The sequence below is a fragment of the Pleurodeles waltl genome, chromosome 10 (assembly GCF_031143425.1).
Source record: "Pleurodeles waltl isolate 20211129_DDA chromosome 10, aPleWal1.hap1.20221129, whole genome shotgun sequence".
NCBI lineage: Eukaryota > Metazoa > Chordata > Amphibia > Caudata > Salamandridae > Pleurodeles > Pleurodeles waltl.
Genome location: NC_090449.1, coordinates 914,876,729 through 914,889,095, shown reverse-complemented (window position 1 = coordinate 914,889,095; position 12,367 = coordinate 914,876,729). Strand labels below are relative to the sequence as shown.

At 41.7% G+C, this 12,367-nt stretch overlaps 1 protein-coding gene across 3 annotated transcripts in view; it reads left to right on the top strand.

Moving 5' to 3' along the window:
• LOC138262023 (ATP-dependent translocase ABCB1-like) overlaps positions 1-12,367 on the top strand; it is a 935,493-nt gene that overhangs the window by 825,446 nt on the left and 97,680 nt on the right. For all 3 annotated transcript variants that reach the window (XM_069211682.1, XM_069211683.1, XM_069211684.1), the window contains 2 exons: positions 1,990-2,187; positions 11,694-11,900. In XM_069211682.1, the coding sequence (XP_069067783.1) occupies positions 1,990-2,187; positions 11,694-11,900 (405 nt within the window). The remainder of the gene's footprint in view (positions 1-1,989; positions 2,188-11,693; positions 11,901-12,367) is intronic.

The following is a 12,367-nucleotide window of genomic DNA, read 5'->3' as shown; positions in this document are numbered from 1 at the left end:
TAATGCTTTAGGAAAAAGTCTTACAAAGGGCTTCACATATTCCACACCCAAAGCTGCAGGAATGATTTTTCTCTATAGCAATACTTCTGCATATATTTCTATATGTAGGTTAGTAAAATTGAATATTTTATAAAATCTAATAATCAAATAATCTTGGAGAGTGAAAAGGAGGGCATTAAACTAAAACATTATGCTAAAAAGAAACTAGTTGGAAATTTTCACTTGACAAAGTGTAGTTCTCCAAAAGATTGTTCTCGCCATGAACAAGTTTAGAAGAAAATTCAGTATTGTGGACGTGTGCCTTTACACTGTTTTTCAATTACTGTGTTCATGCTCTACTGTTAAAATTCATTTGAGGCAGTTAGGGGCATATTTATACTCTGTTTGCGCCAGAATTGCGTCATTTTTTTTGACGCAATTGCGACTCAAAACTAACTCCATATTTATACTTTGGCGTTAGATGCGTCTAGCGCCAAAGTCCATGGAGTTTGCGTCATTTTTTAGCGTGGACACCTACTTTGCGTTAATGATATGCAAGGTAGGCGTTCCCGTCTAAAAAATTGACTCCGAGGCATGTGCGCCGTATTTACACTCCCGGGCAAAATTCGCGCCCGGGAGTGGGCGGGTCAAAAAAAATGACATACGCCCGCTTTTGCGCCGTTTTTTAGCGCCTGGTCAGGGCAGGCGTTAAGGGACCTGTGGGCTCGGAAGGAGCCCAGAGGTGCCCTCCCATGCCCCCAGGGACCCCCCCGTCACCCTTTCCCACCCCAGGAGGACGCCTAAGGATGGAGGGACCCATCCCAGGGACATTAAGGTAAGTTCAGGTAAGTGTTTTTTTTTTTTTTTTGTGGCAAAGGGGGGCCTGATTTGTGCCCCCCTACATGCCACTATGCCCAATGACCATGCCCAGGGGACTTGTGCCATTGGGCAAGGGGGCATGACTCCTGTCTTTGCTAAGACAGGAGTCATTTCTATGGGGGTTGGGAGTCGAAAAAATGGCGCAAATTGGGTTGAGGCAAAAAATTTGCCTCAGCCTGACTTGCCCCATTTTTTGGCGCCCAAGCTCCATATCCCCCTACGCCGGCGCTGCCTGGTGTACGTCGCTTTTTTTCACGCACACCAGGCAGCGCCAGAGGCTAACGCCGGCTAACGTCATTGTATAAATACGGCGCCCGCATGGCGCTTCAGAATGGCGTTAGCCGGCGCTAATTTTTTTGACGCAAAACTGCGTTAGCGCAGTTTTGCGTCAAAAAGTATAAATATGGCCCTTAATATTTCTCAGATCTAATGACTCATGCTTAAATATTAGTTTCAGTAGATTCACTGTTTCAGCAGTATTACTGCTAACAAGAACAAGGCAGTGTTTCCCATGACTGCATATATTAAATGATTCCCGCAATCAGTGGCATAGAGGGAGTATTGTATCATTTTCACTAAGGAGTTCAATTGTCTTTCTACCCAGTACTGTACACTATCAGTGACATCCAGTGTGTCTCACTACCACTAACATCCAGAGACTCTTGTGGCAGTACCCTGCATACCTCATAATTATCAGTACTGTATAGTGACAAGCGGATGCTAAATATTCGCTACAGTGATAACATCGTTCAATACCCCATACCAATATCATCAGGTGACTCCACTATCAGTGGTGCACATAGAATCTGGTGAAGCTACTCTGAACTGTACTGAACAGATCAATAGGAGGAGCTAGAGTGGAGTAGGGTGTTGTATCACTGCCAAAGCCCCCTCCTCATCCAAGTTTTGAACAACACAGATGGTGTGGGCTTTTCAAGAAAGCAGTTCCAGACGTAACTTGGTGCACCTGACTATGAAACAGGTATTCAATCAGGAAATGGTAAAAGTGAATTACTGAAACAAAGTGTTGTTATTTTAATAGTCATTACAACAGGAAAAAGAACATCCGTTAAAATTGTGCTATTCTTCTGCTATGCAATCATTTACCAATGTGTTTTCTGCTCATTTTAGGATAACTTTTCTGGGGACATTGAATTTAAAGACACCAAATTTGTGTATCCAACAAGACCAAAGGTCCAGGTTTTGCAGGGACTTAACATACGGGTTAAGAAAGGCCAAACTCTTGCCCTGGTTGGAACCAGTGGCTGTGGAAAGAGTACCACAATTCAGCTCCTTCAAAGGTTTTATGATCCAATAGATGGACATGTGGTAAGTCATAACATTAATTATTTCTAATTTGAATGGTAATCCTGAGTCTCACATGTCATTCTAAATAAATTCAGAACATGGTGGTTCCTTCCCCAATCTCATGTACCTATGAATATATTTGCTAAGCAATATTAATTGAAAGAGCCAATAACCACCTATAGTTTTAGGGCATTTAAAAAATATGTATGTACTCACATGACTTTGATCTTATTTTCAGTTGGAATTGATCATTTTAAGCAAATAAATTCCTCTCAGAAATTTACATCTAGAATGGGACTTTCCCAACTCTCTACCATCGTTGCAGAATTGACCATTTCCTGACCTGTTGGAAAAAGATTAGTTAGAGTAAAGACATTACTTCAAGTTCCATGATATTTAGTCATGTCGGCCTCTGTAGTGTATGGTGTATTGTCAGATGTTCAGCATTTGGTCCATCTGATGAATTGCAGCCTCCACTAGAGAAATATATGTCTACCACAGATGATTACATTCACCTGCTATGCTATTCCCACTCTCACTGAGACACAGTTCTGTTTTTGGCATCTAAATGACTGATGTCACTCTTTCCTTTGAATGTTTGGAAACCCCAACCCATCTTCAAACAGTGCATTTTTTTGGCAACTGCTACTTCTGATATCGTACAGGGAGTGACCTACAAAAAACAGTTCTTCCCTTGAGCATGAGCAGTGATACAGCACCCGCAACCCGGTTAGAGCCTTTGAGATAGCACTATTCAGGTAGGGGTAAAACATCACGAATGGCAAATGGACTTGGCTCATATCTCTGGAGACTGCTTCTGAGAGCCTGAAATATCATAAGAACACTGTTCAGAATGCTGTGCATATCACCAAGATCAATTAAGCACCATCCATCTCCTGTAGGACTGCCAGTCCAACTTCAGATCACACTGCAGCACACAGTCAGCTTTCTTGCAAATTACAGAAATGTCCCTGTTAACTGCAAGTAAAAATGAACCGCATGGTATTGCTGGATATTACAGCTATCTTTGATGCTTTCAAATATTCCATCCTCATCCATTCCCTAACATTCTAAAGAATTGAATTGGATTTACTCAAAATGTTCTTTCACTAATTCTCCTCCTACTGATCCAAATAACACACGCAGCATTTTACAAGGGTACCTCCAGGTACCTCCATGTCTCAGAAGCTCACTATAAATCATTAAGGGCCGCCGCCCGCCAAAGTAACCCCGTCCAAAGACCGCTCCGCGGTCAACAGACCGCGACGGTCATTCCGACTTTCCCGCTGGGCCGGCGGGCGACCGCCAGAAGGCCGCCCGCCGGCCCAGCGGGAAAGCCCCTTCAACAATGAAGCCGGCGGAGTTGAAGGGGTGCGACGGGTGCAGTGGCACTCGTCGCGATTTTCAGTGTCTGCAAGGCAGACACTGAAAATCTTAATGGGGCCCTGTTAGGGGGCCCCTGCACTGTGGCATGGGCAGTGCAGGGGCCCCCAGGGGCCCCACGACACCCGTTCCCGCCATCCTGTTCCTGGCGGTAACAACCGCCAGTAACAGGATGGCGGGAAGGGGGTCGGAATCCCCATGGCGGCGCTGCAAGCAGCGCCGCCATGGAGGATTCCCTTGGGCAGGGGTAAACCGGCAGGAAACCGCCGGTTGCCCTTTTTTGACCGCGGCTTTACCGCTGCGGTCAGAATTGCCCATGTAGCACCGCCAGCCTGTTGGCGGTGCTACCTCTGGCCTCCACCCTGGCGGTCTATGACCGCCAGGGTCAGAATGAGGCCCTAAGTCTCCCAGGATTCCATCACGTCCTTCTCATCTTTAACCTCCACATTGAATGCGCTGAGATTCTACTCATCGATAAGAACAAAATTCATCAATATGCCAAATAAAGTTTCAATTTCTCCATACTTGAATTGCCACAAGCATTGCTTGCACCTTATCCAGAACTGCCTAGCACGTACCTGAAACTGAACCACACCTTCATTGAATTCTTACTTTTTATTTTGAGTGACAAGCAACAAGTAGTCCAAAGTTGACTCAACGACATGAAACTGGATAAATCTGAACCCCTTATGTCACTCGATAACAAATCATTAAAAATTTTCCTGCACTTCAACCTCATTCATATAGAACACATCTCCAAGAAAACATGGGCCTAGTTACAGCTCAGTGAGGAACATGAATCTGTTGCTCCTTAAATAGTGACTTTAGAATGGCTTATCAATCTCCGCACTCTCATATCTAAATGGTGACAAAGACTTCACTATGACTTTGCGGACTCCAAACTGTCCTTCCTACATATATGCCTCATCAAGGGACTGAAGAATGAAGATCACACCACCTCCAGCGCAATGGAACTTCCCTGGCTCACCTTGATGACACCATCTTTAAAACACTAAAGTATACAAAAAAGTGATGACTTGAATGCTTGAATTAATCTCAGCCACTGGTAATTACTAGGGGTCTGAACCCCAATCCATTGTTATTTTGCACATCATGCCAACTCAGTTTGGACTCAGATATATGGAAATCACTCTTGACCCATCTCCAATAGGAACAGTCCTGCCCGAACTACTAAGTCAGGTCTTCCCTGAAATGGAACACAAACAAGCCAGGACCAGTTATGTCATAGTTATGGCCTCACCAGCCAAGTACAGCTTGGTTCTACTGACAAAGTGTGCATGCATGCCTGGGCATACCTGTCACACTTAGAACAATACACTAAAGTATACAAAAAACAGTCCAACCCGAACTGCCAGGCAAGGCCCTCCCTAAACCAAAACACAAGCAACCCAGGACTGGTTTCTCCCTAGTTATGGGCTCATCAGCCGGGTACAGCTTGGTTCCGCTGACACAGAGTGTACGGGACCCATATATGGGCATACCCGTCAACTTAAGTGTAAGCAGGCACAGTGGATATAGATCCACTGTCACTTTTATGATTATTTTACTTATTTTTGCCACTTTGGGATTTGTTATATTTTCATGGGTCAGCCATGATTAGATTCCAGGCCTTTGCGTCCCCTACTGGGCCAAGTTAATTACTCTGCTGACCAACACATGGATCAAAGGCCTTCATCACACAATAGAGCTATTAGCAGTTCATGGTCCAATTCCTGGGAAAGGATTGGGTGGAGAGGAAATCTGCATGAGTAAATTAACTATTCACCTTGCACTGCTCGAGAAGAGGAGGTGTGAAAGTATTTTCTTTACTTTGACTCCTAATCCCACACTCACCTTTTCTGGTATTTTACAGTGCGTACCGCCTGCCCCGTACACACATTTTCTACTGGTCTTTCCAGAAATGATTGTAGAGATAGCTGTAAAAAGGGTTAATTTCACCAAACTTGAGGAATTCAAACACATTGAAGAACCTATCAATGTGGCCTTGGATAATCTGCTTCAAGATCTGGCATCTTTGCAGCTCAAGCAATTAGTAAAATGGACCACTCACAAAAAGGACCATACTATTGATCTAGTGCTTAGTAACATCAGTCATCTTAAAGTACAAAGCCCCATTCCTTTAACACAGTCAGATCATTTCCTGGTCCCATTTACCTTATCTGTCCCTTTGTCCTCCATCACAATGCCTTCGGTTAGTCAGTTGGATCATCATTGGTCAAAGTTAAATCTGGATGACTGATCAGCTGCCCTCCAGATCACTAGACCTGATTTAACTGACTCTGTCACTTCCTCTACCTATTATTTCAATGAATGGATCACATACTCATTGGACATGGTCCTACCTGCTAAGAGGTATAAGAACTTTCTGCTGGAAAAACAAATCCCCCTGGTTCAATGCCAACATTCTTGCTCTTAAATACAGGAGTTCTAATAGGCGCTATTGTGCATAAATAAGAACAGTTCAATCTGCTTACTTCTCCCTGAGAACTGAGCTATCTGCCAACTCTCCCAGAGAGATTTTTCTGATCCTGAAGGATACTATGGAGCCTAAGTCTGCAGCTCTGTCCTTGAAGCCACACCTTAACACAGTGACAATTTGGCTTTATTTTTCCAGAAAAAGATATTGGTCATTAATTCCTCCTTCCCTAATGGTCCCATTATCGAGGAGCCCCCAGCTAATGAGTTTCTTCCTGTGCTGTTGGCAGGGACTCTCACAGCATTCCCTGAACTTACTGTCTGTCTTCTCATGGACCTCCTATTGACAGGAAAATGTGGGTATCCCCTTGCCTCATGCCCCTTCATATCCAACGTTAAAGAATTTATAGTATCACCCCCAATTTGGTGCATTTGCTTGAACTTTCCCTTACTATGGGGTAAGTCTCCCCTCAGTGGAAGCATGCTGTGGTTAAACCTTTGGTTAAAAAAAATGGATTAGAACCTTGTTGCCTGAGCAATTATAGGCCAATTTCTCTGTTACCAAGTCCATTAAAACTCATGGAAAAATTGTTAATAAACAACTATCCACCTTCCTTGAGTACAATGATATTCTCTACCCCATACAAATGGGATTTAGACCACAGCATAGCACCAAAATAGTGTTTCTTACCATGGTTAAGGAATTAGATCTCTCCTGGATTGTGGAGAATTGGCTGCCCTTATTCTATTAGACCTAAGCACAGCCTTTGACACAGTTGACCATTCCAGTCTGATCCATAGAATCTCTAAAGTGGGTATCATAGGCCATGCCTTAAAATGTCTGCGGGGTGCCGCAGGGCTCTTCCCTTAGCCCCACCAATTTTAATCTTTGCTTGCTTTCTATGGCTGATATTGTACGTTCTTTTGGCTTGTCACTGGTTTCCTATTTTGATGACACTCAACTGGTGATATCAATCTCTCCTGATCCCAGCATCAATCAATCAATCTGGTTCCTTTTCTTGAGGTAGTGGCCAGTTGGATCACCAACTGTAAATGTAAGCTTAATGTAAGCTTAATGAGGACAAAACTGAGGTTATAATACTGGGTATTGATTTCAGTGAGAAAGTCCTAAATCCACTGTGTGGCTGTTTGGAACGACTCTCTAGTCCCAAAGATGTGGTAAGAAGTCTCTGAATGTGGCTAGACTCCAGTCTCACTATGAAGCAGCAAGCTCGCTGCTTTGGCATTCATACATTTTTAAGAAAGTGTCTTCAAACTTCTCCCTTTTTTAGCAAGAAATTCCCTATTATGTCTCACCTTGATTATGGCAATGCTCAGAGGCCCCACTTTGTTAAGATTGCTAGCTAGCTTCTTCTTGAGCTTCGCCTATTATCTAACAAGATCTTTTTCATGAAATGCCTTAAAACCCTGACTTCACATCAATTAGCTCCTGCTGGTTAGTAGACATCAACTGAAACTGTTTAGTTCTGGGAGACCTCTGGGCAGCTACACGCTTCACAGGAACCTAAGAACAGAATGGAATGGAATAGAATAGAATAGAATTGCAGCTGGGTTAGACAAACCCAAGCACATGGGAAAATAGGATCAAAGCTAGACTACCAGAGCCAGACACAGGAGGAGATTCTCTTCAATATTTTGGTGGGAAATGATCAGCCAGCTGTGTCATTTGGGGCAAGGCTGAGGTTCATAGGGAATGTCTTTTCACAGACCACTTGAAGCCTCTATTGTGAAATGTCTTAGAACGATGTTCAGGAGGATTGGTACATGGATGGGTATATCATCCTGGGATTGGGTAGAGGTGCCTATCTTCCAGAACATTCCACACACCCTTAAAAATCTCTGCACAAGGGACTGACACTTGAGAAAACACTGATCCTGGGAGTGGCAATAGCAATAAATGCCCATCTGGAAGGAGAAGCCACCCTTATCCCACTGAGAAGATCACTGAAAGACTTTTACTCCAGCTGACACTCAGGATTATGATGGATGTCTCCAGGGCCTGTGGCACTGGCCTCTATACACCCCCTGAGGAAGAATAACAGGGGTGGACCTGCTGGAGGACCCTAAAGGGGCTCCCCAGGGACTTCAGTGGATTAGACCCTGATTCTGCTGCTTATACACAGGTATCCTGCAAATTGGACAAAGCCCTAGTGTTTGGGGAGTGCAGCAGGGAGGTTTAAGACTATGTAGATGCTGAGGAATATTCTTTACCATGCAAAAGAAAACATCTGGACCCCAGGCAGAGGACAAGTCTGGTGAAGAGATTAACAAAAGGCAAGCTCACAACAAAAGTACTTTTGGAGGAGAGGGGCCTGGGGAAAATGTTCTTCAGGTCTTGAAATGGTCCCCAAAAGCAAAACAAGACCAATATCAGTGGAATTAGGACAATGGATATGGGGAAACAGGCCTCTGAAGTGTGGTCTTCCAGTGGGACTGAGCAGAAACAACTTGAGTAAAGTTTCATTAAAAAAATCTTCAAACTCCCCCTGGGAGAGACAATCCCACAGCAGTTAGGACAATCTGCTTCATTTACAGGTTTGGTGGGAGGGGGCATGTGCTTGACCCATTCCCTGAACTACTCCTGGCACCTAAAGCCTGATGCCCTAGAGGACCCCTTCTCCCTAGAACACCAACAGGTGCCAGGTGCATTGTCCACCGCCGTGGCTGTGTCAGGGGTTGGAGAATAGAAGCGCAATGCCTTAAACCTCCTGGCAAGAAAGGAAACGTTTTCTCCTACCTCTGGGCAACAGCCTAAGAGAGACAGTTTACTCCAACCAAAGGCAGGAGTAGGAAAGAGTGTTGCTGGCTCCTGCAGCAGCTCAGTGAAGGTGTGCAGGGAACAAGCAGTGGCTGTGGGGGCCTTGGGTCTCCTCCTACAGCCACCAATCAGGTGTGCACCTGGGTGTCAGAGTAGACATGGGCGCTTGGTAATGAAAGAAAATGCAGTGTGAGGCCAAAATGTTATAAAAAAAGAAATTGATTACTTATTCAAGGCCCAGGCTGTGAAGCGCCGCATGAGCCTTCATGGGGGGTAAAAGATTTGGATACTATCTTTCGTGGTGCCCCATGAAGGTCAAGGGCACAGCCAACATTGTTAAAAAAGTATTGTGGGGGGTTGCAAAGGGTGCAGCAGTCTCCTGAGAAGATCTCACTGCAAAATGTGTCATAAATCTCCATCGGGGTTACATGAATTACTCTGGGAGAAGTTTGCTTGTTATTTAAAACTTTCCTGGAGCAGTTTATTTGCACCTCGGTTCTGGATGGTGAGGACCTCCGTTTATTGGTCTTAGAGCTGCAATGGCAGCAGTATGCAAATAAAAATAAGATTCTGTGACACAGTATTCAATACATAATTCTTTATTAGCAATGTTGATGCGTGACAATGCAGGGTTTATTTTGAATGTTGGAAATATCCTCATTGATTCAATGGTGCATTATGAATAGACTATGATGAAATAGGGTGATATTTTTAATTTATGCCAGCATAATTTGTGTCATTTTGAGAAATTATTGCTCTTATTTGAAATTTCAGAAATGATGCCATTACATCACTTTGTGTAATTATGCACACTACGTGGTAAAAATGTACTTTGAATGGAGCACTAACTTTAAATTTCATATGCAAATAACAGAAAATGAGCAGCTGTTGTTGACAGTGCTTTTATGTAAATGCATTCTTGCACCAAAACGGATGCAAGGTCACATTTTGTGCTAAAATACAGCACAGACTTTGCACACTCCTCATTATAACATGTTTCTGCTTTTACTAATATGGTGATACCCTAACAGAGGTCTGCCTTATTTGTAATTTCACCATTTTATATTGTGATAGAGTATCTGAGATAGGTGGCGGGTATATTTATGGGGGCAGGGTTTGCTGGGGGTACGGTCTGCCCTGAAGGTGTCACCAAAGGTCTTTCTGTCTCCCTGATTGTATGTTTTTTTAGTTAAAGCATAGCATGTGTAATAAAGTATTTAAATATATTTATGAAAAAACACTGACTGAAAAATTATTTATTGATTGTTGTTTTTGCGTTTCAACGCAGTGAGGTATTAGCCCACACCATATAAGCTTAGTGGGTCTTGGACTGCTTTACTTTACTACCCCAAGAGAGTCATGTGCTAAAATGAGGTACTTGGTTCCCAGTAAACAGAAAACGCAGACTTATTACTTGCAAAGAACACACCACCCTTGCAAGTGATAGCTCAATTTCTTACAGAAAACATATCACAAGCAAACAAATCAATGCAATGTTTCCACTGGAATACTACAAGAGGGAAATGAATTAGCACACTATGGTGGTAATTAAAGCTATTATTGGCAATCCTCATTAAATGAAAAATGAAACACAAAACAGTAGCATGTCATCAACCAGAATCAAAAGCTGGTGCTAAAATGGATGAAAGCAATACTATGTTTAAATATTACATGCATGATTAGTACAAAACAAGGTAGCAAAGGGATAATACTTTATACTACAGGGACCCATTTACTACCCAGAAATCAAAATATATTTTGGTTTAACAGCATTATGTAATGCTTGCAAGAAATATGCTCCTTGGAAAGTATTTATTTGGGTTCTTAAAACATGAATACTCCTAAGGTTACCTCCTGACAAAGTGATAATTCAAATGTAGCCATTATCTACCACATGTGGCATTCCTTGTATAAGAAAAGAAGACAATCTGATTTCTGTGGAGAGAATCCACATCTAATGTTGTCTTTAATGGAAAGAGGATAGCAAGGCCCACTTGAAAGCTACTTGTGGGACTAAGTATGACCTAGTTGTGAACATATCTTAACTTATGAATGTGCAATCAGCTCAGTAATTCACCAAACATGATTTTTCCCTCATAGATTGATTTTCTTATATTACATTACTATGCTACAATCAATCTTATGAGTGAGAAAATATCATATTCTACTATAATTTTAAGTACAATGTGATCATCCACCATAGGCGAAATTGCAAAAAAAGGATAAAGAATGCTAATAAAACCAGATGCATGTGGATATTCACAAACATTTAGAAGGTAGTTTCTGATCTGGAAAAAAGTCAGTGATGTATTATTGGTAAGTGGAAGGATTAAATATATTTTAAGGGTGAAATTAACCAGGAAACACAATAACATACAAGGATGTGAAGAGATAGTGTTTTCTCCAGTGGAACATGCTTTCCACTTGGACAAGAAAAAAAACAAATTAGAATATGCACTGATGCATAACATGAACACATACATTTGCTGCATTTCCTAATACATACATATTTAGGCATGTGAGCTCTCAGGTGAAGTGAAAACAGCCACAGCTTTACAGGGCTGCAAGTGAAATTCTTTGTGATTTTCAGAAAGCCACACATATGCTGCTAACATAAGAGTAAATATATAGAATCAAATATCTGATTGCCTTGTGAATCAAATCCTTTATATAAATGAGGAGAAAAGAGCACAGTATGTGACTAATTTAAAGTCACTAATCAAAATGTACGTTTGCTTACTCTTCTATCGTTAATTAATGTTTTCTCTCTCAAAGTTGGGAAGTCAATAGGAAGATGTTCTCTTTTGAGATGAAAGTGAATGCCATATTTCTCCTTTTTTATCTGACTATCAATATAATGTATTATACTATTTGTATTCCTTTCAAAAAACAATTTGCCTAAAACACCTTTTTGCTTTTATCCATCCAGCTTGCAGATGGAATTGATACAAAGTCCTTGAATTTGCAGTGGTTCAGGTCGCAATTGGGTATTGTCTCTCAAGAACCTGTATTATTTGACTGCAGCATTGCTGAAAATATTCAGTATGGTGACAACAGCAGAATTGTTAGTGAGGAGGAGATTGAAGAAGCAGCTAAAGCTGCAAATATTCATAATTTTATTGAAACCCTTCCTGAGGTAAATATATTGTTTTTAATTAAAAATACTGTAGAAATAACTGAATAGTATGTTTAATATGTTTAATAATATAAATATATATATATATATATATATATATATATATATATATATATATATATATATATATATTCCACTGAAAAACTGAGTTATGGTCTTATCTCAAACACATGAAACTATTGAAATTAATGACTTAAGTTTTTCCCCACAAACCATAACTGGCACCCCCTTCTTTTTTTCCTTATTGATGATATTACAAATAACATCAATGATGACATTTTTTATAACATCACCACCTAAAATGCTAATATTAGTGCTTGCAAATTTTTCTATTTGCTTGTCACTTTCGTTTATGAATTTAGCAGTAGAAGACACACACAAAACAAGATTTTGGCCCTCATTATGTACATGGCGGGATGCCCCGCCGCCAACCGTGCCGGCGGTCAACAAAAGACCGCCAGTGTTGT